The sequence below is a fragment of the Enhydra lutris genome, unplaced genomic scaffold, assembly GCF_002288905.1.
Source record: "Enhydra lutris kenyoni isolate GAN:26980312 unplaced genomic scaffold, ASM228890v2 scaffoldscaffold44, whole genome shotgun sequence".
NCBI classification, from domain to species: Eukaryota; Metazoa; Chordata; class Mammalia; order Carnivora; family Mustelidae; genus Enhydra; species Enhydra lutris.
In genome coordinates, this window is record NW_019154128.1 from 9,369,520 (window position 1) to 9,395,356 (window position 25,837).

At 41.8% G+C, this 25,837-nt stretch overlaps 1 protein-coding gene across 1 annotated transcript in view; it reads left to right on the forward strand.

Moving 5' to 3' along the window:
• LOC111155836 (AF4/FMR2 family member 3) overlaps positions 1 to 25,837 on the forward strand; it is a 531,558-nt gene that overhangs the window by 470,273 nt on the left and 35,448 nt on the right. The window contains exons 11-12 of the mRNA XM_022516254.1: positions 12,951 to 13,137; positions 20,647 to 21,753. Coding sequence (XP_022371962.1) covers positions 12,951 to 13,137; positions 20,647 to 21,753 — 1,294 coding nt within the window. The remainder of the gene's footprint in view (positions 1 to 12,950; positions 13,138 to 20,646; positions 21,754 to 25,837) is intronic.

Consider the following 25,837-nt stretch of genomic DNA (forward strand, 5'->3'; position numbering starts at 1 on the left):
TAGAGAAATGTTTTTAAACTCGCCTAATTAATTTGATAGGGCAAATTTCTGGAACAGAAACCCAGCTCTGTCTCTTATTAGGGATCTTATTGTCCTCACCTATAAATAGAAAGAATGATGCCTATAAGGAGGCAACAATGGTATCAATTAACAACAACAAAAATGTCCAGGGGTCTAGGGTCATGAGGGAAGTACAGTCCAATTGTGCTGAATCACCATTCCGTGTTGTATATGTGGCTGTTTCCCTCCACTTGGATACTGGCTAATCCAGTATGACTTATTTATAGAGCTTTTCTTTGATTTTCTAGATTAATGAAAAGTGTGCACGTTTTGCACTGTCATAAATTAGTATTGTAACTTGCGTTACAGTTTTCATAACTGATTTTGTCTGCTTTTTATGATTCTATACTGTTTCTGATAGTTAAAATTTTTCTTTGATGAAGCCAGAAGCAACTGATGACCCCACTATTGCAGGTTCTGTGCTGTCCTGAGTGTCTGTCAGCTGCTTCCTTTTTTGTTTGATGTAGTTTCATTTGTTTGTCTTAGCTTTTGTTGCCCTTGCCTGAGGATACTGGTCCAAAAAAAATATTGCTAAGACCAATGTCAGAAAGCTTACTGCCTGTGTTTTCTTCTAGGAGTTTCATGGTTTCAGGTCTTACATGCAAGTCTTTAATCCATTTTGAGTTTATTTTTATACATGGAGTAAGAAAGTGGTCCAGTTTCATTCTTTTGCATGTAACTGTCCAGTTCTCCCAACACCACTTGAAGAAACTATCTTTTCCCCATTGCATATTCTTGCCTCCTTTGTTGTAGATTAATTGACCATACATGTGCAGGTTTACTTCTAGCCCACTAATCTATGAATCTGCTTTCGTGCCAGTACCATACTATTTTGATTATTATATCTTTGTAGTATAGTTTGAAATCAGAATGATGCTTCCAGCTTTGTTCTTGGGGTCTTTTCTGATTCCATACAAATTTTAGGATTCTTTGTTCTAGTTCTGTGAAAAATGCCATTGGTATTTTGATGGGGATTGCATTGAATCTATAGATTGCTTCAGATGGTATAGCCATTTTAACAATAGTAATTCTTCCATCTATGAGCACTGTGTATCTTTCCATTTATTTGTCTCACCTTCGGTTTCTTTCACAATGTCTTATACTTCTTAGAATACCAGTCTCCCACCTCCTTGGTTAAATTTATTCCTAGATATTTTATTCTTTTGATGCCATTATACATAGGATTGTTTCCATAATTTTTCTCTCTGATAGCTTGCTATTAACATGTAGAAATGTAGCCAATTTCTGTACATTAATTTTGTATTCTGCAACTTCACTGAATTCATTTATTAGTTCTAATAGCTTTTGGTGAAATCTTTAGGGTTTTCTATAAATGGTATCATATCATCTACAAATGGTGACAGTTTCTTTCTTTCTTTCTGATCTAGATGCCTTTTACTTATTTTTTGTGCCTAATTGTTGTGCTTAGGATTTTCAGTACTACGTTGAATAAAAGTAGCAAAAGTGGACATCCTTGTTTTCTTCCTGATCTTAGAGGAAAAGCTTTCAGCTTTTCACCATTCAGTATGAAGTCAGCTGTCGGTATCATATATGGGCTTTATCATGTTGAGGTATGTTCCTTCTATGTCCACTTTGTTGAGAATTTTTATCATAAGCAGATGTTGAATTTTGTCAAATGCTTTCTCTGCACTGTTGAGGTGATGGTAGGATTTTTATCCTTCATTTTGTTAATGTTGTATGTACCTTGTTGATTAATTGGCACATGCTGAGCCACCCCTGCATTCCTAAAATGAATCATACTTGACTGTGGTGTGTGATTCTTTTAATGTATTATTACATTCTGTTTGCTAATATTTTGTTGAGAATTTCAATTCTTATTCAAAAGGGATATTGACTATAATTTTCTTTTTGTGGTGTCTGTGTCTAGTTTCAGTATTAAAGTTCATAAAATGAGTTTGGAAGTGTTCCTTCCTCCACAGTTTTTTTCAGTAATTTGAGAAGGAGAGATACTATCTCTTTAAATGTTTGGTAGAGTTCACCTATGAAGCCATCTGGTCTTAGACTTTTGGTTTTTGGGAATTTTTTTTAAATATTGTATTATTTATTAGAGAGGAGAGAGAGCACGAGTTGGGGGGGGGGGCAGAGGGACAAGCAGACTCCCCACTGAGTGGGGAGCCTGACGGTGGACTCAATCCCAGGACCCCTAAGATCATCCTGAGCTGAATTCAGATGCTTAGCCAACTGAGCCATTCAGGTGCCCCTGTTTTTTAGGAATTTTTAAATTACTGATTCAATTTCATTACTTACAATTGGTCTGTTCAGATTTTCAATTCTTCGCGATTCTGTCTTGGAAGATTGTGTATTTCCAGAAATTTATCCACTTCTTGGAGGTTTTTCAGTTTGTTGGCTTATACTTTTTCATAGTAGTCTCATGATTTTTTGTATATCTGTGGTGTCAGTTGTTGCTTCCCCTCTTTCATTTCTGATTTTATTTATTTGATCCCTCTCTTTTTTTCTTGATGAGTCTGGCTAAAGGTTTATTGATTTTGTTTGTCTTTTTGAAGAACCAGCTTTTAGTTTCATTGATTTTTTTTTTTCAATTTTTTTACATCTCTATTTTATTTATTCCCACTCTGATCTTCTTCCTTCTACTGAATTTGAGGTTTGTTTGTTTTTCTTTTTCTACTTCCTTTAGGTGTAAGGTTGGATTGTTTAATTGAGATTTTTCTTGTTTCTTGAGACAGGCTTCTGTTTTTCTGAGAACTGCTTTTGCTGTATCCCATATATTTTGGGAAGTTGTATTTCCATTTCATTTATCTCAAGGTGTTTTTTAATTTTCCCTTTGATTTCTTCATTGATCCATTGGTTGCTTAGTAGCATATTGTTTTGTCTCTAAGTGTTTGTGGTCTTTCCAGTTTTCTTCTTGTAATTGATTTCTAGTTTCATACCATTCTGGTCACAAAAAATGCTTGATATGATTTCAGTCTTCTAGAATTTATTGAGGCTTGTTTTGTGGCTTAGCATGTGATCTATCCTGGAGAATGTTCCATGTACGCTGGAGATGAAAGTGTATTCTGCAGTTTGGGGATAAAATAGTCCATATGTGAGTCCATCTGGTCTAATTTGTTGTTTAAGGCCAATGTTTCCTCATTGATTTTCTGCCTTGGTGACCTACACATTCATGTAACTGGGGTATTAAAGTCATCTAATATTATTGTATTACTGTGAATGTCTTCCTTTATTTCCATTAATATTTCCTTTATATATTTAGAGGCTCCTATTTTGGTACACCCAAATAAATATTTATGAATGGTGTAGCCTCTTCTCGTATTAAATGGTGATCCTTATGTAATGCCCTTCTTTGTCTTTTGTTACAGTCTTTGTTTTAAATTCTGTTTAGTCTTGGAGCACGTGGGTGGCTCAGATGGTTAAGCATCTGCCTTCAGCTCAGGTTGTGATCCCAGGGTCCTGGATCAAGCCCCACAATAGGCTCCTTGCTCAGTGGAGAGTCCGCTTCTCCCTCTTCCTCTGCCTGCCACTCTACCTGCTTGTGCTCTCTCTCTGTCAAATAAATAAATAAAATCTTTTTAAAAAATAAACTCTATTTAGTCTGATATGAGTATTGCTGTTTCAGCTTTCTCTTCATTTTTATTTGCATGAATATCTTTTGCCATCCCTTCACTTTCGGTCTCTGTATATCTTTAGTTTGGAAGTGAGTCTCTTGTAGGTAGCATATGAGTGGGTCTTGCTGGGGTTTTTTGTTTGTTTCTTTTACCCATTGACCCAATTTTGATTGGAGCATTTAGTCCATTTACATTTAAAGTAATTAATGATAGGTATATATTTATTGCCATTTTGTTCATTGTTTTCTGGGGTAGATTTCATTCCTTCATTTTCTTGCTCTCTTATGATTTGATAACTTTCATTAGCTTTATTTTTGGTCTCCTTTCTCTTTATTTTTTGTGTATCTATTGTAGGTTTTTGTTTGTGGTTTCCATGAAGTTCATATATATTGACCTTTATTGTCATATATAAGTAGCAGTGTATTTTAAACTGGTAATTGCTTAAGTTTGTAAGGTAATTGCTGTAAGTTGTAAGGTGATATTAATGGTGATGAACTCCTTTAGTTTTTGCTTATCTGGGAAACTATATCTCTGTCCTTAAATTCTGGGTGATAATCTTGACAAACCGTGGTTTCATTGTCAATTTTTCCCCTTTTTCAGCACTTCAAATATATCTTGCCACTTCCTTCTGGCCTGCAAAATTTCTGCTGAAAATCAATTGATAGACTTACGGAGTTTCCCTTGAATGTCACTATTTTTCTCTTGCTGCATTTAAGAGTCTCTCTTTAACTTTTGCTGTGCTAATTATAATTTGTCTTGGCGTGGATCTCTTTGGTTTCATCTTATGTGGGATTCTATATTCTTCCTGAGCCTGGATGTCTGTTTCCCTCCCCAGGATAGGGAAGTTTTCAGCCATTATTTCTTCAAATAAGTTTTCTGCTCCTTTCTCTCTTCTCCTTTTGGGACCTTTATAATATGAAACTTAGTATGCCTAATGTTTTCTTGAAGGTCCCTTAAACTTTTCTTTACTTTTCTTTTCTTTTTTAAGTTCTAATGAGGTGATTTCCACTATTCTGCCTTCCAGGTCACTAATTCATTTTTCTGTATCATCTAATCTGCTGTTGATTCCCTCTAGTGTATTTGTTACCTCAGTTATTACATTCTTCAGTTCTGATTGGTTCTTTCTTATATTTTCTAATTCTTTGTTGAAGTTCTCACTATGTTTCTTCCCATTCTTCTCTCAAGTTTGATAAATGTCTTTATGACTATTACTTTGAACTCTTTTTCAAGTAAATTACTTACCTCTGATTCACTAGTGTTTTTCTGTGGTTTTACTTCTTTCCTTTGGAACAAGTGTCTCTGTCTCTTCATTTTGTCTTACCTTCTGTTTGTTTCTATCAGTTAGGGAGAGTCACTATCTCTCCCAGTTTTAAAGAAGTGGCCTTGTGTAGGTGCATCCCCTTTGTAGACTGCATGTGCCTGGTGGCTTTGGCAGGCCAGCTGGAGCAGGAGCAGTCCAGGGGTTCACAGGGCATGCTGCAACAAAACTGTTCTGGTGGGGTGGGTAGAGTTGGAGTGATCACAAACTGAAGAGTCCCAGGACATGCCATACTGGGAGCTAGTGAAGACCAGGAGGTCCTGGGTCACACTGTACCAAGGATTCCCCAGCAAGACAGCTGGAGCGGGCATGAGCAGGGGTGACCTGGGGTGTGCCATGCCAGGGCTACCCTGGTGGGATGGATGGAGCAGAGCAGGTATGAACCAGGAGGTCCCTGGACATACCATGCCAAGGCTGCCTTGGTGGGATAGCTCAAGCTGGAACAAGCATGAGCTAGTGGGGTCCAAGGGCAAGCTGCATGGTGTTGCCCAAGTAGGATGGCTGGAGCTGGAACAAACATGAACCTGGCTTCCCAAGGCATGCCATGCTGGGGCCTTTTTGGAAGGACTGTAGAGTTAGTGTAAGCCAGAGGCCTGGGACACAATGGGCAGCACTATCAATTTGGCTGGAGTGCCTCAATCCTGTTCCCACCTGCACTATCAAGGAAGAGGAACATTAAAAATGGCACTTGTTGTCACCCCCAACCCTGTAGAGAATTCCAGCCATTTCTATCCATTGGCAGATTTTCTACAGTTAGTAAATGGATTTCCCTCACTTTAGTCTAGTTGCCCTTTAAACTACTGGGATTTTTGCTGCCCCGGGTGGATGAGTCTACCCATGGGCCCTTCGATGATAATCCTCCCTACTGCATGTCCCCATGTTAGGGATGAGGTTTCCATCATTATCATGTCTCTGTCTCTCCTACTCTTCTCTGGCTAGTCCTTCTGCTGTTTGCCATGAAGAAACTCAATCAGCCCTCAGTTCTTCTTCAGGAATAATTACTCTATATGTAGGTATAGATTGTGTGTGTCCATGGGAGGAGGTGAGTTCAGGGTCTTCCTACACAACCATCTTGGGCCACCCTCTCCACAAAGTGGATTCTTAACAAATGTCACAGCAATATCATCCCTTACTCCCATGCCATTTACTCTGAAGAGAACTTTTCAATTACTCACTTTTTTATCCTTAACATTTTTACAACCTCATTTTGTGTGAGTTATATATATATATGTGTGTGTATATATATATATATATATATAATATATATTATATATTATGATATATGCATTCTTTAGTGACATGATCTTTGTAGCTTTGGTACGTAGACTTTTAAAATCTGAGCTTAATTTCCACAATAAACGGTTTTAAATAAATGAATTAATGCCTGACAAATTTGATAAAGTGGGCAGGGACTATAGCAGATACCTGCATGGTTGTTTCATTCATCAACTTTTGATACAATTAACCAGAGCAGAGGCTGGAAGTATTGAGAGAGAGAGTTCCTTTCTACTTGATAAATATCAAGTAGGTCATTCCCATTCTGGGACAAAATTCTGACGTTCTGATGTACTTTTCCCAATCCTATCTGCTAAATACAGCTAAAATCCTTAGATATTATATATAAAACAAACATAAGACTCTAAGATAGAGAAAAGGCAAAGCAATTAGGGCATTAAGGCCCAAGAAAGGCATGGCAGTTGGTTCACTGGGTTTGCACTGGGTTTGCATTTTTCCTCATATGGCTCAGATGGATGCTGGGAAAGCCAACAACCTGGAAATGAGAACAGGCACAGATTTTTTAATATATATGTATGATTATTTTATTATATAGTATATAAATTTTATATACAATATTATATATATTTTATTATATATTATATTATATAAAATTATTTTAAAGCCCCAGGAAAGCCAACTTTCCCTAGTCAAAGAACCAGGAAGTGAGTATTCTAGGAAGAAGAAAACTTTTGGACGATAACTGCTCTGTTCCAGCCAAACACCTCTGGCGGGGGTGGGGGGGAATGGCCGCATTTCCACCCTCATCAGGAAAAGCAAAGTTAGAAGCCTCGACTTCCTTCTCCTCTTGCCCAACTGTAAAGAAATACCCTTCTGCCCCCTTGCTGGTTTTGTGTTAGTGGATGCCTGCTAAAATAAGTGCTTTTTCTGAAATCCAACATCTTGTAATATGAAGGTGTTCAAGATACAATAGAACATCATTCCTCATATCAAGAACCTGGAAAAATCTCAACTTGAATGAGAAAAGACAATCAACAGATGCCTATAGTGGATGACATAAATATTAGAATTATCTGGACAAGGATTATAAAGGATCCATTATAAAATGCTTCAGCGAGCATTTAAGAACACACTTGAAACAAATAAAAATATAGTCTCAGCAAAGAAATAGAAGATATAAAGAAGAACCAAATGTCAATTGTAAAACTGAAAAATACAGTAACTGAAATTTAAAAATCCAATGCATGAGCTCAAAAGTAAAATGAAGAGAACAGAAGAAAGAATCTGTGAACCTGAAGATAAAATAATAGACATTGCCAAAATGAATAACAGTGAAGCATAGACTAAAGAAAAACAAAAAAAGGACAGAGCCTCAAGAGCCAGTGGAACTATAACAAATCTAGCATTTGTATCATTAGAGGCCCAGAAAGAGAAGAAAGAGTAATAATGGCTCTAATTTTTCCAAGTTTTGCAAAAGACTTAAGCCTACGGATGGAAGAATCTGAGCAAACCCCAGACAGAATAAACCCAAATAAATTCATGCCAAGACACATCATAGTCAAGGTTCTGAAAACAAAAATCAAGAAAGAAATCTTTTTTTTTTTTTAAGATTTTATTTATGACAGAGATAGAGAGGGAAAACAAGCAGTGGGAGTGGAAGAGAGAGAAGCAGGCTCCCCACTGATCAAGATGCCCAATGAAGGGCTCTATCCCAGGATCCTGGGATCATGACCTGAGCTGAAGGCAGACGCTTAACGACTAAGCCACCCAGGCACCCCAAAAAAGAAATCTTGAAAGCAGTGACAAATAAACACCTTACGTATGGGGTAAAATGACAAAAACAATTTGAATGACACAGGAGTTAGAAACCATGGAGGCCAGAAGAATGTAGCACATCACTTTTTTTTAAGTGTTGAAAGAAAAAGAAACTGTCAACTTAAAATTCTATATGCATTGAAAATTTCCTTTAGAAACAAAGAACAAAAGACATTCTGTAATTGTCAAGCATTGATGGCCAGCAGACCTACCCAAAAAGAATGACTGAAGGAAGTTCTTGAAACAGAAAGGAAATGATAAAAGAAAGAACCTCAATAAAATAAATGATATTAAGAAAGAAAGAAAGAAAGAAAGAAAGAAAGAAAGAAAGAAAGAAAGAAAGAAAACCGAATGAACAGTGGCAACAAAAGTAGGGTCAATACAATAAATTTTTCTTCTTTGGGTTTCAAAATTGTGTTTGGCAATTGAAACAAAATTTGAAATGTTGTTTGGTGTGATTCTCCAGTGTGTATAGAAGAAATACCTAAGACAACGAAGGAGAAAAAGTTTCTGTACTTCACTCAAATTGGTAAAATGACAATACCAGTAGATTGTGATAAGTTATATATAATGTAGCATCTGGGAAAACAATTAAAATTCTGTACAAAGAGATGAATTCAAAAACACTGAAGGTAAATCAAAATATAATTCTCTTTTTATTTATTATAATTCTGTTCTTGTGGTTGCCAGAGGTGGGGGATGGGAGGGTGAAATAGGTGAACTGTCTTTTGGTTTTTAAGTTTAAATAGAGTGAGTTTAAATATATATACATATATATACATACTCACATACATACAATATCTATAATATAATTATAGATATCTATAATTATATCTATCATTATATATAATCTATCATATATAATGATAGATATAATTATAGATATCTATAATTCTAAAACATTTTAGAGATTGTCAAAAATAGGAGAAATTTATTATAGCTGAGTTTTAGCTAGACCCACTGAGGTGAAGATGGAGATTGATTGAGGCAAGACGCTAAAGATCTTCAAAAAGCCATGTTTAACAGAAGATTCGTTCCTGGTGCGATAGGAGAGGAAACAAAACCATATATGCAGGACCAACAGTCCTATCAGTTTTGTGCTTTTGAAGACAATTTCAGCAACAGATAACCTCCTTGCACCATCTTTTACCATTTTCATTTCACATAATTTAGATCAATTATTATCAACAAAGATGCTATCAAAAAAGGAACACTGTTGCCAGAGCACTAATCACACTTTGGAAATTGAGCATTTGGAAATCAATACTGAATGTTGAATGAGACGATACTGTCATACCTTCTAAAATATCATCTGGCCATTATGAGTGGAATGGCCACAGGAAGTGAGACCCCTGCTGGGCATCACAGCTGTCCACAGAGTGCCAACTAGGCAGAGAGCCTGCCTCCAAGTTACTTGTGAGCTGAAAGCTTGTGGACAACTTTGGGTATTTATCCAGGCCTCACAATACACTTGGCAGGCATGAGCACCTTTGACTGAGAGATCCAGGATTTGTCATTTAGGTTCCAAATCTTTTCTTTTACTGTCTGTATTCAGAATTCTCCCAGGCCAGATTCTGAAAGGAATGTGTCACTGAAAGCAAAGGAGGGAACACAGCAAGCAGATCATTTAGAATAAACCCAAGACTCCCCCACAGGTGTATTTGGTCTTGACCTCTCACGAAACCAGCAAAACACTGCATGAAGTCAAAATACAAAAAAGTAAATAAACTGTCTAAGAGATGGTTTCTCTGAAAGGAAGAAGTGTTAAAATTGGAAGATCACAAGAGGTGCTGAAGTCCCCTTAAATTCTTTATTGGAGAAGAGAGATTATAAACCTTCTAAAAGGTTAAATCCTTTGTTTCAAAAAACTCGTTAGCCCAGTGATAGATTTTCTGTATTGATTTTCCATTCAGCAGTCACATGCAAATGCCCGTTATGTCCCAGGCACGGTGCTAAGTTTGATGACAGAAAGACTTTTATTCCATTATCTCAATAGTGTTGTCACAACCGCAAACTCCATGCCATTGTGTTCCTGAAATAGCATAGGGTCCAAAAATTCTCCAAGACTGTGTCATCATCTCAACTAATCTGTGTTACCATATTAGGAAAAAGGTAATTTTTAACTAAGTGAATTTTTTTTTAATATCTTCGGCATGAAAACATGACAACAAGTTGGCACACTAATGTACTTAGTCTACAAGGAAATATATTGAGTCTAAAGTCTTCTTTCCAGAAGGTCTTTCTAATACATCTTCATCTTCTTGATTTCCTTGACTCCCCAGAGCCCTCCTGGTTTAACCAGTCTCATCCTTTGGTTAGTACTAGTCTGTAGTGATGACCATACCCCGCTTCCTCGCCTCTCCTGCCACCCTCCCCTCCCTGCTGCAGAGGCCCATGGCAGCAAAGCAGCTGCCCACACTCATGGCAACAATATCCGCTATGCCGAGGCTGGAATGACTCAGTGTCCCCCAAAGATCAGCCTCAAGACGAGTTACCAGAGCAGCTTTCGTAGAGGTTGGGATAATTATCTCGATCCCACAACTGGAGCTACAACAGTCTTACCTTGCTCCCATCCTTGACATGGATTGTTTCTGGTGACATATTCTCTACCCAGACCATTGAAACACAAATATATTCAACCTTGCCCCCAGAAGCATGGTAAGCCTCACAGCCCTTATAACCAAACCACAAAGAAAATCCTAAAATTCTTGGCCATCTCAATTGTTTTAAAAACAAATAATAGTCATACCAGTAAATCTGTCATTTTAAGTGAATTTCCTAATTTAAGGGAGGAAAACATGAAAGTATAAGGCCTTTCTGCCAATCTAATTCAGATCAGAGATTCTCTCTCCTTGGGCTACTATGTCTCATTACTAGAGGACAGCAGTCATAAAAGGAAGGCAGCATGGTAACTGTTTAATGGACATTTTCACAGAAATTAAAGTGGCACTTTTCAAAAGACACTCAGTCACTTTGTGGTGGAAGCCCCAGGGGACTGCACACACATTGCTGTTTCTGCTGCACACACAATGCCCAGGTACACACGGCACCAGTATCACATGTCCTTTGTTGCTTGAATTAAAGCAAGTGGAAGGTACTGCTCAGTGATCAAAACCTTTGACTATCATATAAAATCCATCAAAATACTCTTTATTCATCCTCATTTCCCTGTCTTTAGCAAATGTCATTACAGAGTATGGCAAGGAGACATATCTGTTTCCTCCACCGTGCATTGCTTTGCATTTTGGGGGCTTAGGGTTTAGGGTTATTTGGGGGGGGTGTTATTTGGTTGTTTGGAGTTTTTACACCCAGTGTTTTGGGGGTTTACTGACAAACTCTTATGGATCTCAGATGTTTGTCTTTGGTCCGAATCTAATAGGTTTTTTTGTTTGTTTGTTTGTTGTTTTTTTTTTTTTTTAAAGATTTTATTTATTTATTTGACAGAGAGAGAGATCACAAGTAGGCAGAGAGGCAGGCAGAGAGAGAGGAGGATGCAGGCTCCCCGCCAAGCAGAGAGCCCGATGCGGGCCTCGATCCCAGGACCCTGGGATCATGACCTGAGCCGAAGGCAGAGGCTTTAACCCACTGAGCCACCCAGGCGCCCTTTGTTTGTTTTTTTTAATGACCCCACTCTCTGAAGATAGTTTCTTGTCTTGTCATTCTTCTGGGAGAAGCAAGGCTCCAGTGAATATTAACCCCCCCTCCCTGTCCCCACACTGAGGATTTATGAGAATCTGTCCTTAGGCAAAACACTTGTCAAAGATTTAAGGGGTAGGTGAAAGGGTCGTTCACCTTGTCCAGGCTGCTTTGCACTTAAGGCCATAAACCCTGACAGGCTCCCCCCACCCCTGGCCTTCACTAACATCCAGTTCTGATGAAGCAGTAGTCACAGCAGGAAGTGGCAAGCAGATATTTGCTGACTCAACATTAAAAAGTGATCACTGCATTTTCTGGGTTCAGAATTTGACCTCAAAAGAACAAATTCATGCATGTTGCAACGCAGTTAATAAAGGACTCTAAAGATGTTGAGTATTATGTGAGTCCTGAAACTTTCTTTTTGACTTGAACTAAGAGTTGGTGTATTCCATCTGAATTTTTGTGGTTAATTAATTACCATTAGAATGTGTCCATTTTTCCTGTTATCTTTGAGTATATAATGATTTCTGGCAAATTTTCAGCATGGATATGAATGTCAAGGGTTTGAACATGTGAAACATTTGAACATTTGAAATGCTGTTACTATAAGCCACTGTACTGGGGTTAAATTTTAAAGTCTGGAATATATAAAACTGTGTAAAGGATGGATCTTCAGTTATTTAACAAAGAGCTCAAAGGAAAGTTACTGTTTATACAGCAAGCCAGCTCCTGCAAACACTCCAGCATTCAACTCCCTTGGGCAGGAAGAGGTAGGAAGCAGGGCTGTAACTTTGATGATCCCACAGGCTCCAGAACCTTTCAGCAGGCCATGAAAGCACAGAGCAGAATGCTGTGCCCTTCCTCACAGCCCACTTCCTAAAATAAAGCAAACAGACATTTCCAGTCTTCACAAAATATTTCAAGCATTTTGGGTTTCCTTGCCTTTTTGTAGCTGATCGGATTAGGGGTGCGTTTGCAAAGCCGTTCCCAGAAACAGTCATTCTGAAATGACACCACCCTCCCTTCGAAAATGGCCAGCAAATAACAAATGCCTGACTACCAAGGGGTACCAGCTTTCATTCCCAATTTGATTTATATACACATTTTTTTTTCTTTTTTAACCAATAGGATGCCTGTGACCTGATGACTACTCTTAGGTTCCAGGTGATGGTTGACAGATGGGCAGACCCCTAGTCACCTCTTCTCTCCTTTGGTCGAATGACAGCTTGCTCCGTGGTGTTTTGTGTTTGCTCACTTGGCTTTCCTTCCCTCTCCTTCCTGGGGGCCTTGCGGGCTGGCAGCGCCGTGGTCCAGCAGGCCAACTGCAGAGCCTCCGTGCCTTCCAGCAAGGGCAGCAGCAGCGGCAGCAGCAGCAGCGGCAGCAGCTCGTCCAGTGACTCAGAGAGCAGCTCTGGATCTGACTCGGAGACCGAGAGCAGTTCCAGCGAGAGTGAGGGCAGCAAGCCTCCCCACTACTCCAGCCCCGAGGTAAGAAGAGCCTCCCCCTCCCAGCCTCGCTTCTTAGCTCTCCAGGGTGAGCACAGTAAATCCCTGGAGTCTAGTTCTCACACCTGTCCCCTCCCCCACTCTCCACCTCCCCGAGCTCCAACGCAGGACTGACCTGGAGGCACCACTCCTTGGCAGCCAGTTAAGGCTTGTTTGGACTCATCATTTTCACCACTCTGCCATCTCCTCACCGTTCTCCTAGCAGAGCTCCCTTTGAAGTACAAAAACTTCATCTTTCATTGTCCAAAAATCTCTGGGTTAACTTCCAGAAATTTCTAAGTATGCTGTACACATCATCGCCTGGAAATAACCTCTGGATCCAGTCTCCCTAAGGGTTAGTGGAGGCAATAACTAGACAGGGCAGTTCAGCCCCTGGGAAGTGTGGGCACCCATAAATCAGGGGGAAAGGAGTTTTATGGATTAGACATGGTTAGAGTCCTACCTTTTTGCAGTTTGTCACGGATTAGAAGAACTGGGCTATAAATATTAATAAAAGCTTGTTAACTGTGTTTTCTTTGTGAAAATATAAAAAGAAAAATTAGCATCAACCTACAAATAATAATGAAACCTTTTATAGCTATGATGAGTATCTATGTGGAAGATTTAGGTGCCTCATATAAAAGCATTATAAGGTACCAATAAAAACCATTGCTGTTTCTACTTTAAAGGGGAAAGGGGGAAATTAAATAGTAATTCAGCACAAGGAGGTTCAGCACAAGGAGAGAGTTGAAAACAAACTTCTCAAGTCCCTGGATCTGTGATTGCCAGACACTGATTGCTAAAGACGGCATAAAATACGGTTGCTTCTTGGGTATATAAACATTTGACATTACCGTGGATCACAAGATTTACATGTTTGGCCTACAAGCCTTTGTACCACTTTGGGGCCAAAATTTCCAAATAGGTTCTGAAATTAAACTGTCGCCACTGGGGTACATGGGTGGCTCAGTTGGTTAAGCATCTGCCTTTGTCTGGGATCAAGCCCCACATCAGGCTCTCTGCTCAGTGGAGAGCCTGCTTCTCCCTCTGCCTGCTGCTCCCCCAGCTTGTGCGCTTTCTCTCTCTGCCAAATAAATAAATAAAATCTTCAACTAAATAAATAAATAAAACCGAAGGCTCTTTTGCAAACCATGGCAGTGAGAGAGGAGCAGAACAACCTTAAGGGGCTATACAATCCAAGGTTTCAGCTTGATACTTGTGCCTCAGGACATTGTCACACCCTAAAGCAATTGTGTTTTTATCTGCAGTTCATAGACTGGCTCTTAAGTTCCCTCAGGTATTTCCCCTTCCAGTCCCCTACCAGGAGACTGAGGCTTTTTGCAGAAATACTGAGAATTTCTCCACACTGTTCATTCCTTTGTCAGCACCTTTTTGCTCTGCACCGAGAGCTCCCCATTCATCCCCAAATCCGCCATCTCTGTCTTTCTTCCATTTTCTCTCCTTTCCATGATGCTCACCTCCTCCGCCATCCCTCTATTTCTGTCTACCAATATAAGGGGAAGGTCCTTAGCAATATTAATCTGTAATGGTGATATAACGCTGACTTTCCCAGAAACTAAATTATTATTCCTTCTTTATAATTTCATTCATTCACTCATTTAGTATTCATTCAACAAATATTTACCAAACATCTGCCACAGACTTACTGCTTGGCCTTGGAATTCAGCAATTTTCTGACAGAAAAGGTCCCCGTCTTCAAAGAACTGACATTCTAATGGGAAGAATTTGAAACAAAAAAATACAGGCGTTAAACAGGCTTCTTCAAAGCCAGCTTTATGCTATAATTTGTTGAGAAACTCCAGAATATTTAGTTATAAGAAATAACTGGGTACCAGAGATATCACAAGAGCCAAGGGGGCCAGTAGAGGTGCTTAAAAAGTATTAGTGTCCGTGAATAACCCTTCCCCTCCTCCAGTCTCTTTGTGACTTTGAAGGTTAAATTTATGAATGTTAAGTCTTATTTTCATGCTGAAATGTAAATCCTGGAGCTACTGGCTAAACCTAGTCCAAGAGAAGTACAGTTAAAAAGTGCTTGAAGCACATTCTTTCTAAATGTCATTGAGATAATTACAAAGACTTGAACTCCTTGGTGATGAAAGGAAGCTCTTGTCTAGGGAGCTTCCAGCAGCTCTCAGAGGCCTTTCACCAAGGAGAGGGAGTGCAATCTGGTAAAGCTGGTGGAGAAGTTTAAGTTGCCTGAAGCCACAGAGTTTCCAATTCTTGCTTCTCTAGGCAGAGGGAATGCAGAAGTGACAAGGGATGTATTAGCCATGCTACATGGTACTTCCTTCCACTGGAACGGAATGTATCAGTTGGAGTAAAAGTAAGGTTACTTTTAACACTTCTCCCAACATTAATACAGACATTCATACTTGAGAAATAAAATGTGTTTGTGGAATGAAAATTGCGAAGACAGGAAGTAGCATTATGTGGCTGACCCTCCCCAGGGTCTCTCTCTTCCTGGACTAGCTGACCCAGTCATCTTTTTTTTTTTTTTTTTTTTATTATCTATTTATTTTAATTTCTTTTCAGTGTTCCAGAATTGTTTATGCACCATACCCAGTGCTCCATGCAATACGTGCCCTCCATAATACCCACCACCAGGTCACCTCCCACCCAACCTCCCACCCCCGCCCCTCCAAAACCCTCAGATTGTTTTTCAGAGTCCACAGTCTCTCATGGTTCATCTCCCCCTCCAATTCCCCTAACTCCCTTCTCCTTTCCATCTCCCCCGGTCATCTTAAGGAGAACAGTGAGACTCGTTTTCCTGACCCCCACAAGACAATGGGACTCCGTGATATCCACACGCTTCCATTCCACTACCCAGAAAGTTCATGCTGCTGCTTTGCAGCAAAATGCTCCTGGCCCTTCCTTCCCTCCCGGTACCATCCTGCTATGGCAGTAGAAGGAGGCGCTCATGATGTTCCAAGGCACCTGCGTGCTCCCCTTAAGTGTGCCAGCACTGGAAACCCACTGGGCCCAGCTGAACTGGTCTTCATGGCTGTGGTTGTAGAAAGCCACCACATTTTACATGAATCACCATAGGTAATGTCCTATCTGCCACCAGCATGGAAGAGCCACCATAATCTGCTTCTGTCACTACAGATCCCCTCTCTATGGCCTGACATTTGCTTGCTTGTTCTCAGGCTAGTTTTCTTCACTGGAGTTTTGTCTTCTTTCCTGGCGTGGTGCATCCTTTCCTGTCAGAGCATTCCAGAGGGCAGCACCTTCCCCCTCAGCTAGCACACACACAAGAGCACACAGAGCTCCCTAGATCAGTGGTCCCCAAGTAACAGGTGCTATGTGGGACAAAGAGAGCCTGGTCCCATGATTTTGAGGGGCATCAGGATAAAGTCCGTTTAATCCGTCTCCTTAGGGAATCACCCAGCCCTTCCTATTGCTCATGTAAACTAAACTGTTCTCCATTGCAGCATTTCCCAAACTTACCTGACCATGGAAATTTTCTTCATGTAAAGTATGAGCCAAATGCACATTTTGGAATATGGGGCCCTAGACCGTTCTTGAAAATAAGCGTAAAAATGTAATGCAGGTCACTCACTGATTAAACAGGCTTCTCCTTAATTAGGCATCTGTGGGGTACATGGGTATGGGTGCTGTGAAGGATGTGGACAAAGTAGGGACTCAAGTCCATGGTGGAGAGCTTGTGTGTGAATCAGAAGGAAAGGAAGATTAATCAGGGAGAAGAGTCGAGGCTGAAAATACAAAGCAGCCAGCAAGCAAATGGACAACACCAGGCGGAAACCCTGAGGAAGTCCACCACAGCCAGCAGCATGCCAGTGAAGGACAGCCCCAAGCCCTGAGTTTTCCATCCTCTGCTGCCACTTAGCTCCTCACCATTTAAGCTTCCGTGGCCACAATTGCCTCAGCCCCAAAATGGCGGATAGTCCTGTCCTGCCTAATCTGTAAAGCTGTTCTGAGGAATAAATGATAATAATTTGAGCAAAAGCCCGTTCTAAATTGTTCTTAGTAGCAGCAGAGTCTCCCTACCCTATTACAGACACTGCAAGCCATACAAAGAAACAGAGTCCTGGCCTCCCCGGAAAGAAATGTTTGGCTTTGTTGAAGACCCAAGATGTATACATGTGAAATGAATATGAACGTCACAAGACTATGCAGTTTAAAAAAAAAAAAAAAAGGCTATGCAGTTGAGGATAATAGAGGCCAGCAGGAATTGTTTGGAGAGTCAGTGGTGTTCTCCAAAATTAGATCTAATTCTGTCATTTTAGGTTGAAGACCAACATTTCTCAAAGGAATGAGGCCCCCCTTTCATGAGGCTACGTCAGTGAGAAATGGGAGATTAGGCAAAGCAGCAGGGTTGAGAATCTGATTTTTTTTTAATTGATTTTATTTGAGTGTAGGTGACACACAATGTTACATTAGTTTCAGTGTATGACATAGTGATTCAACAAGTTTAAGCATTCTGCTATGAGAATCTGGTCTTTAAACTTAGACAGATATGGTCTTAAACAGATATGGGTTTAGCCTTGGTAGTGCCTGGTAGCTCTGCAGTTTTGGACATGCCACTAAACTTCTCTGAGCCTCATCTACAAATTGGGAAAAATAGTATTTCTTATCTGTATGGATTAAATTAGATGATATCTGTAAAGTGGGGTGCACAGCCATGTGTTCAGCCATGAAAGATGACTGTAAGATGAAGGATGCCCTTGAAAACCAGTCCAAGGCATTTGGATTTCCTTTGAGAGGCAATAGGAGGTCATTGTAGGTCCTTAAGAAAGGAAGTGTGATTTAGTGATGTGTTGAAAATGGTACTTTAGACTGATTCTTTTTAGCTGTGAAGTGCGGAAAAAAATGACATGATCCTAAAGCATACCAGGCTATGGGCCCATACTAAATCTATTAAATTCTCCCCTTTACTGTCAATGCTCCCATCAGAGAGTTTTAGTGCAAATCTCCCTGTATGCAGCTGCATTTTTGGCTACAGGCATTTGTCTGTGTTCTCTCACCAAGACCTGAACTGCGGAAGGCCCACGGTGGTGGGGGTGAGGGTGAACTAGTGTTAAACGTGGCGGCAGGGCCAGTGTGAGTGCCTGCTTTGCCATAAATGTTTGCACCCTCTCCCCAAATGTGTCCCCTCTCTACAAGAGGCCCCTTCAGCATCCATTCATACTGACCATGTCCTATTACACTAGGGCAGCTGATGCACACAAGTCACTGACGTGCCTGTGGTCACGTTGGGAGCTAAATGGGGCAGGGAGGAGACACTACCAGAAGCTATAAATTGTTTGCCACCAAATTCACTTTCAGCCACACTCAGCTAATCCCAGTGAGAGCTTCCCCCTGGCAGCAAAGCTGTTTGTGTCCTGCTGTCCTGCTTTCTCTATTGCATGTATCTCCCATTGCAGTATGGACTGGGTGTGCTCTTAGGATTCCTGGGTTCCCTTCCTCTGGAAAAGCCAAAATATAGCAAGGTCAGAATTTACATAGAACAACTTAGAGGTGCAAAATGATAACTTTTTGGTTTTTTTGCATCTTGCCCTGGTCCTTTTGGTACACAAAAACAAAGGAAAGACAAGTAGAAGGACAGACTCCCCATGAGGGGCTATAAGGGTTTCCCCTCCCATGCCTGTGTCCCTGGGGGGAATCCTCTCCATCCTCACTGCCTGCCCTGGGAGAAGGGCCCCAGATCCTTAAACTGGCCTCCACTGAAATGTTGCTTGTCCTTCCCAGTCACTGAACACCTGGTGCTGGTGTTCTCTGAAGTGCAGCTGGCTTCGTCTCTTTCGGGGGAAACAGCAGGCTGTCCGTGATTCCTGCCACAGCTCTAGTGCTTGGTGCCCACACTCTGTGTCCTCTTCATCTTGGCTCCAGGCCCCTCTGGCCCATCAGAAGCTTCCCATGTCCAATGCTATGTCTAGCCCCAGCCAGGGCCAAGACTGCCTGTTCCACTCCCCTCAGATCCTTACTGCAAGGGCTTATGCCACAGGTTCTCTTAATCTGGACCTCACTGTTGAAAAACAAATTCTGACACATAAAAGTAAGCTTTAGGAAATTATTATGTTTTAAGAAAAGGGTTTTCAGGCTGAGTCATTAATTGGCTGCCTTCTGCTCAGGTCATGATCCCAGGGTCCTGGGATCAAGGCCCACATCAGGCTCCCTGCTCGGTGGGAAGTCTGCTTCTCCCTCTCCTGCTCCCCCTGCTTGTGTTCCCTCTCTCTGTGTGTCTCTCTCTGTCGAATAAATAAATTTTTAAAAATCTTTAAAAAAAAAAAAAAAAAAGAGGGTTTTCTCCTACAAGGGAGCATGACTTGCTCTGGAATTTAACCAATCCAGATTAAATGCAAAGGTAAGCAATGTCTTCTTTGTTTTAAGCTGAAAAGTAGTCTCCTCAAACGATGGATGCCAGAAATTCAGAGGTGGGAGGCCATAGGGAAGGAAAAATCCATCACTTGAAATAGCCAAAGTATTTTCCCCATGTCACGCATGGTCACAAATAGGAAACACTCTGCCTAAAGCTTTACCCTTACCAATATACTTCTTTTCTATTAATAATCACAGATGCTGGAAAAATGGACTTGTATTAGAAATCAACAGCATTTACTCTCTGTAAACTCATCAATTCTTAACCTTTTTCTGAGCCATAGATTCCCTAGAGACTTGTGGACCTCTCTCTGAGAAAAATGCATCTACACAGCACTCTGATTCAGGGCATTCCCTGACTCTCTGGAACCAAACCATGGGGCAGAGTGTAAAACCTACAGTGTCCATGATTTGCTCTACGTTAACAAAACCGCATGCAGGAAAAGTTTCCATCGTCATTTCCATTTCTGAAACATTTCCAGTAAAGTGGAATGGAAGCAGGTTGAGGATGGACTAACCAAGTCCAGCTACCAAAGCATACGCGGCACGCAGAGCTCCTTTTGAAATCCTTCTCTGCCACTAAACAAGCCATCCCCCCAAAGTTATTGCTTCTGCTGTTAAATTACCATAACCTACTTGCCTTTACCACATTAATTATATGTTAATTGCTTGTGATTATAGGTTCTACCTAGTCCCCTCTTTTAATCTCTTCTAAATTTTTCAGTCTTACAAAAAAAATGAATGTTTTAACACTCAGGGTCTTCATACTATTTCCCAGTTAACTTTCCTGGAATCCCAAGTCTATGTACATATGAATAATTATAAAAAATATACATTGTGTAACAATCAAAAGTGCTGGAAATGGGTTCTAATGAAGTGCAGGAATATCCCCTTATTTTTTCCAAATAGGCTTCATGCTACTGCGCTGACATAGAAGTGCCTTGGGACAGAAAAGGGATGCCACCCCTGCCTCCTGTGTGCCAGGCCAGCGGTCGCTACACACACTTACTGCTTACATTTTCCTTTTGCTTGCAACCCATTGCTTTCCTGCTCATACACCTAGGGGAGTAAGTGAAGATTAAAAACAGCCAAGCCTCTTTTAAGTGAGTCTAATAAAAGATGTTTTGTTTGTTGCCGGTTTTCTGCTTTTAGGCTGAACCAGCGTCTTCTAACAAGTGGCAGCTGGATAAATGGCTAAACAAAGTTAATCCCCACAAGCCACCTATTCTGATCCAAAATGAAAGCCACGGGCCAGAGAGCAATCAATACTACACTCCAGCAAAAGAGGAAGTGCAGGACTGTGGGAAACTTCCCAACGTTTGCCAAACCAGCCTGAGAGAGAAGGACATCAAGAGCGCCTGCAAGGAGGAGCAGAGGCCAAGGACAGCGAACAAGGCCCCAGGGAGTAAAGGAGTGAAGCAGAAGTCCCCTCCCGCAGCCGTGGCCGTGGCCGTGACTGCAGCTGTCCAGCCGCCCGCCGTGCCTGGCGCGCCTACCGAGAGCGTGCCCGCGCCCACCCGGAGGTCTGCAGGAAAGAAGCCCACCAGGCGCACCGAGAGGACCTCCGCTGGCGACAGCACCAACTGCCACCGGCCTGAGGAGCCCGCAGCCGCGGACACGCTGGGGGCGAGCGTGGTGATCCCTCCAGAGCCCACCAAAACCAGACCCTGCGGCAACAGCAGAACGAGCCACCGCAAGGAGCTGCGCTCCTCGGTGACCTGTGAGAAGCGCCGCACGCGGGGGCTGAGCAGGATCGTCCCCAAATCCAAGGAGTTCATAGAAACAGAGTCGTCATCTTCCTCCTCCTCCTCGGACTCGGACCTGGAGTCAGAGCAGGAGGAGTACCCTCTGTCCAAAGTGCAGGCCGTGGCCGCTGCTGCTGCCGCCTCCTCTGGGAATGACCAGAGGCTGAAGGAAGCAGCTGGCAGCATCAGCAGTGGCGGCGGCCCCCGGGCCCCTGTAGGCTCCATCAACGCCAGGACCACCAGTGACATTGCCAAGGAGCTGGAGGAGCAGTTCTACACACTGGTCCCTTTCGGGCGCAATGAACTTCTCTCCCCCTTAAAGGATAGTGATGAAGTCAGGTCTCTCTGGGTCAAAATTGACCTGACCCTCCTGTCCAGAATCCCAGAACACCTGCCCCAGGAGCCTGGGGTCTTGAATGCCCCTGCAGCCAAGGATGCTGAGAGCACACAGACGAGCCACCCATCCGACACTCCAGCCGAAAAGGCTTTGCCAAAATCCAAGAGGAAACGCAAGGTAGGCCTGAGGCTGAGGGCGTGGCAAGGGGAGGCGGGCTTTCCCTTAAGTTGTGGGGAAGTGTTGAAGCCCACAGGGAACACCGGTCTGCAGTGGACAGGCAGTACGTTTTATGTGTGTCCTTACTCAGCATCATTCCTCGAGTACTTCCTGTATGCCACATGCTTAAGTACCTGACATTGATTAACTCCGCTGAATCCTTAGAGCTGCCAGATGGGAGAAGCACCATTCATAGTCCCATTTTGTCATTATAGATAATTCAGCCCTGTCCAACCACATGGTAAAGCAGGCATATGGGAAATCCTTACCAAGAGTGTGTAGAGGCGAGCTGGATCCTGGGGCCAGTAGAAAGCTAAATATAAGGTGCCCCTCACTCTTTGCTGGAAGGGACAGGGTGACAGTGATCAATCAATCACAGACCTAAAGCCAATAGCCTGACAGAGTGTAAGGCTATGACTGGGGTGAAGCAGGAAACAGGAGTCTCGGCCACCAGGCCGGGGGTGGACAGGCCAAGGGAGGGGAGCACTAGCCTGCAGCGTCCAAACCAGCGGCTGCTGCTCCCAGCACCCTTGACCAAGGAGAAGCTCTGTGTTGGAGAGGGACTGGGAGCAAGGCCCTGAGGAGGACAAGCATGGAGTAGTCAGAGAACCAGGGATGACATGGCACTAAAAAGGTCAACAGGGTGCACCAGGAAGGCAGGGAGTAAGAAAGGAGGCTCGAGTGCTGGGGTGGGAGCGGGGGGCAGCTCTCCATCTGGAAGCAGCCCTCACTATTGGCCATGTTTGCAGACTTTTGAGGGCAGAAATAACTTACTCATAAATTAAAGCCGATTTTGAGGAGTTTGGTCCCCTCCCATTACTGTTACCTTCAGAAGTAACTCGGGCCACAGCAAAAAACACACAGGTGACAAACCAAAGATCTCACTATCATGGATAGTTCCAAATTGAGGACAAAATCATTCACAATAGTTAACATACCTATGATATCCCCATGAGGGATGCTACTCTAGGCACTTTGAACTATTAAAGCATTCAGTCCTTACAACTTAATGAGGCAAAGGTTTTTGTAATACATTTTACATATGAGGAAACTGAAGCTCAGAGATCCTGTAGCATCATGCCCCAGGTTCCCACAGGTGATAAGGGGCAGAGTCAGGAAGGAACCCGGAACATCTGGCTCTGCGCTCTCCCAATAAAACATTAGTCTGAGGGCTGTGTAGTACTTTCCCCACCAGCCCCTGGCCAGAAGGGCTCTATGTTTGGAATTTAATGCTTGAGGTTGCCATCTTGAAATTCATTTTATCCCTGATTTTGTGTTTTTATTTTTTAATTTTTTTTTAAGATTTTATTTGACAGAAAGAGAGATCACAAGAAGGCAGAGAGAGGGGGGGAAGCTGGCTCCCCGCTGAGCAGAGAGTCCAGATACAGGGGCTCTATCCCAGGACCCTGAGATCATGACCTGAGCCAAAGGCAGGTGCTTAACCCACTGAGCCACCCAGGCACCCCTGATTTTGTGTTTTTAAGTGAAGTGCGATGGACGGGATGATAGGACCCAGGGACTGGGGGAGGGTTGTGGAGCTCTAACTCACATGTGGTCCCCCATCCTGCCTATTTCCACAGCACGGCTTCTGCCAGCCTTTTGGCCCCTTGGCACTCCAAAGTTTGTCAAAAGGCTTACAGGAAAAGTTTCCATCATCACTCCCATACTGAAACACTTCTGGCAACACAGTGTAAAAGCAGGCCCTGTGCCGCCCCCTAGTCCCCATCTCCTTCCAGGGACCTGTGCTTCTCCTTTAAGCCCCCAGGGGCCAAGGCACATCAGGTCAAGATAAGCATCTCACCCAGCCCTCATCCAGCATGTGAGAAGTCTCAGAGCAGGGGACTACAATCTCCCAGGGGATGCAGGTTGGCTTTGGGTTGAGGAGTGGGCCGTGGAAAGAGGAAATGTGGACTTCCCTAGCCCTATACACCTGACAGGCACGGGGAAACCACTGCTGGGCCCGTGCATGCATTTAGTCACGGGACTGGCCTGGGCCCTTCAGTCTGCCTCTGCCCACTACGTATCCCCATGCCTGAAGGAACACGATATGAAATGGTAATTAAAACATCACCATGACAGATCAAGAGAAAGACTTTGACAGACAGGAAAATGTTTTCTACTTTAGTACTTTATAACATTACTCTTTTCCTGCTTTTTTCTTCCATTTATCTTTTGAGGCATAATTGACATAACATTATATTAGTTTCAGGTGTACAACGTAACAATTCAGTTTTTGTATGTATTGCAAAATGATCTCCGCAATAAATACAGTTACTATTCATCATTATACAGTTAGAATGTTTTTTTTTTCTCATGAAAACATTCAAGATCCACTCTCCTAGCTACCCTCAAATATGCAGTAAAGGATTATTAACTACAGTCACCATGCTCTGCATTACATCTCTATGACTTATTCATTTGATAACTGGAAATTTGTACATTTTGACCCCCTTCATCCACTTTGCCCTCCCCTCACCCTCCCCTCAAGCAACCACCAGTCTGTTCTCTATATATCAGCTTGGGCTTTTTTCTTTATTTGGGCTTTGTTTTTAGATTCTATATCTAAGTGAGATCATATAGTATTATTTTCTGTCTGACTTATCTCACTTAATAAAATGCCCTCAAGTTCCATCCACGCTGTTGCAAATGGCAGGGTTTCATTTTTTATGACTAAATAATATTCCAACACACACACACACACACACACACACACACACCCTACATCCTCTTTATCCATTCATGCATTGACAGACATTTAGATTGTTTCCATGTCTTGGCTGTTGTGATAAATGCTACAGTGAACATGGGGTTGCATAATACCTCTTTGAGTTGTTGTTTTCCTTTTCTTCAGATAAATATACAAAGTGGAATTGCTGGATCATCTGATAATTATAGTTTTAATTTGGGGGGAAACCTCCATACTGTTTTCCAGAGCAGCTACACCAGTTTACATTCCCACCATCAGTGCACAAGGGTTCCCTTTCTCCACATCCTCACCAACACTTGCCATTTCTTGTGTTTGTTATTTTAGCAGTTCTAACAGGTGTGAAGTAATCTTATTGTGGTTTTGATTTGCATTTGCTTGATGATTAGTGATGTTGAGCGTCTTTTCATGTATCTGTTGGCCATTAGCATGGTGTCTAAACATCTGTTCAGATTCTCTGCCCTTTGTTTAATTGGGTTGGGTTTTTGCTATTGAGTTGTAGGAGTTCTTTATATATTTTGGATATTAACCCCTTATCAGATATATATTTGCAAATAGCATCTCCCATTCAGTAGGTTGCCTTTTCATTTTGTTGGTGGTTTTCTTTGCTGTGCGGAAGCTTTTCAGTTTGGTATAGTCCTACTTATCTATTTTTCCTCTTGTCTTTGGTTTTGGTGTCAAATTCAAAAAAGTATCACTAAGACCTATATCAAGGACCTTTTCCAGTTTTTTGATCAAGGGGCTCAGTGTTTTCACTTTGCACTGAACCCTGCAAATTATGTAGTCAGCCCTGGCCTCCTAGAGAACCTTAATCAGGTGACCTTAGCTTCTCTGTACTTCAGTTTCTTCATTTGTGAAATGGTGACATCTTTGCAGAGGTGTTGTCAGGTTCGGACCATATAATTCAGTAATATGGGCTACTTCTTTATCCCTCTTCCCTCCTGTTTCCCTCTAGATAAACTGACCCCCTCATTATTTGTGGGATTGATGGGTAAATGGATAGACTAGTGGAAAGAAAGAGAAAAAATAGTTTTTTAAGAAATATGCGTAGCTAGAAATTGATAAACATAGATTGGAAATACATATAGCATACATAAATAGATGTGCAGAAAGACATATATATAAATTCCATAATATTCTATATTTAAATAATTTTATTATGGCATTTCTAAAAATTTTTAACTTATGAAACTTCATTTACACCAAGCCTGACACCTAGCCCTCCTCCTAAAATCTAGTGAGTCATCATTAAATACAGACACAGAGAAGTGAAAGAACATTTTCATAACAATCTTCACTCAGCATCTGGGGTGTTAATACCCAGCTCTGGGATGCCATAGA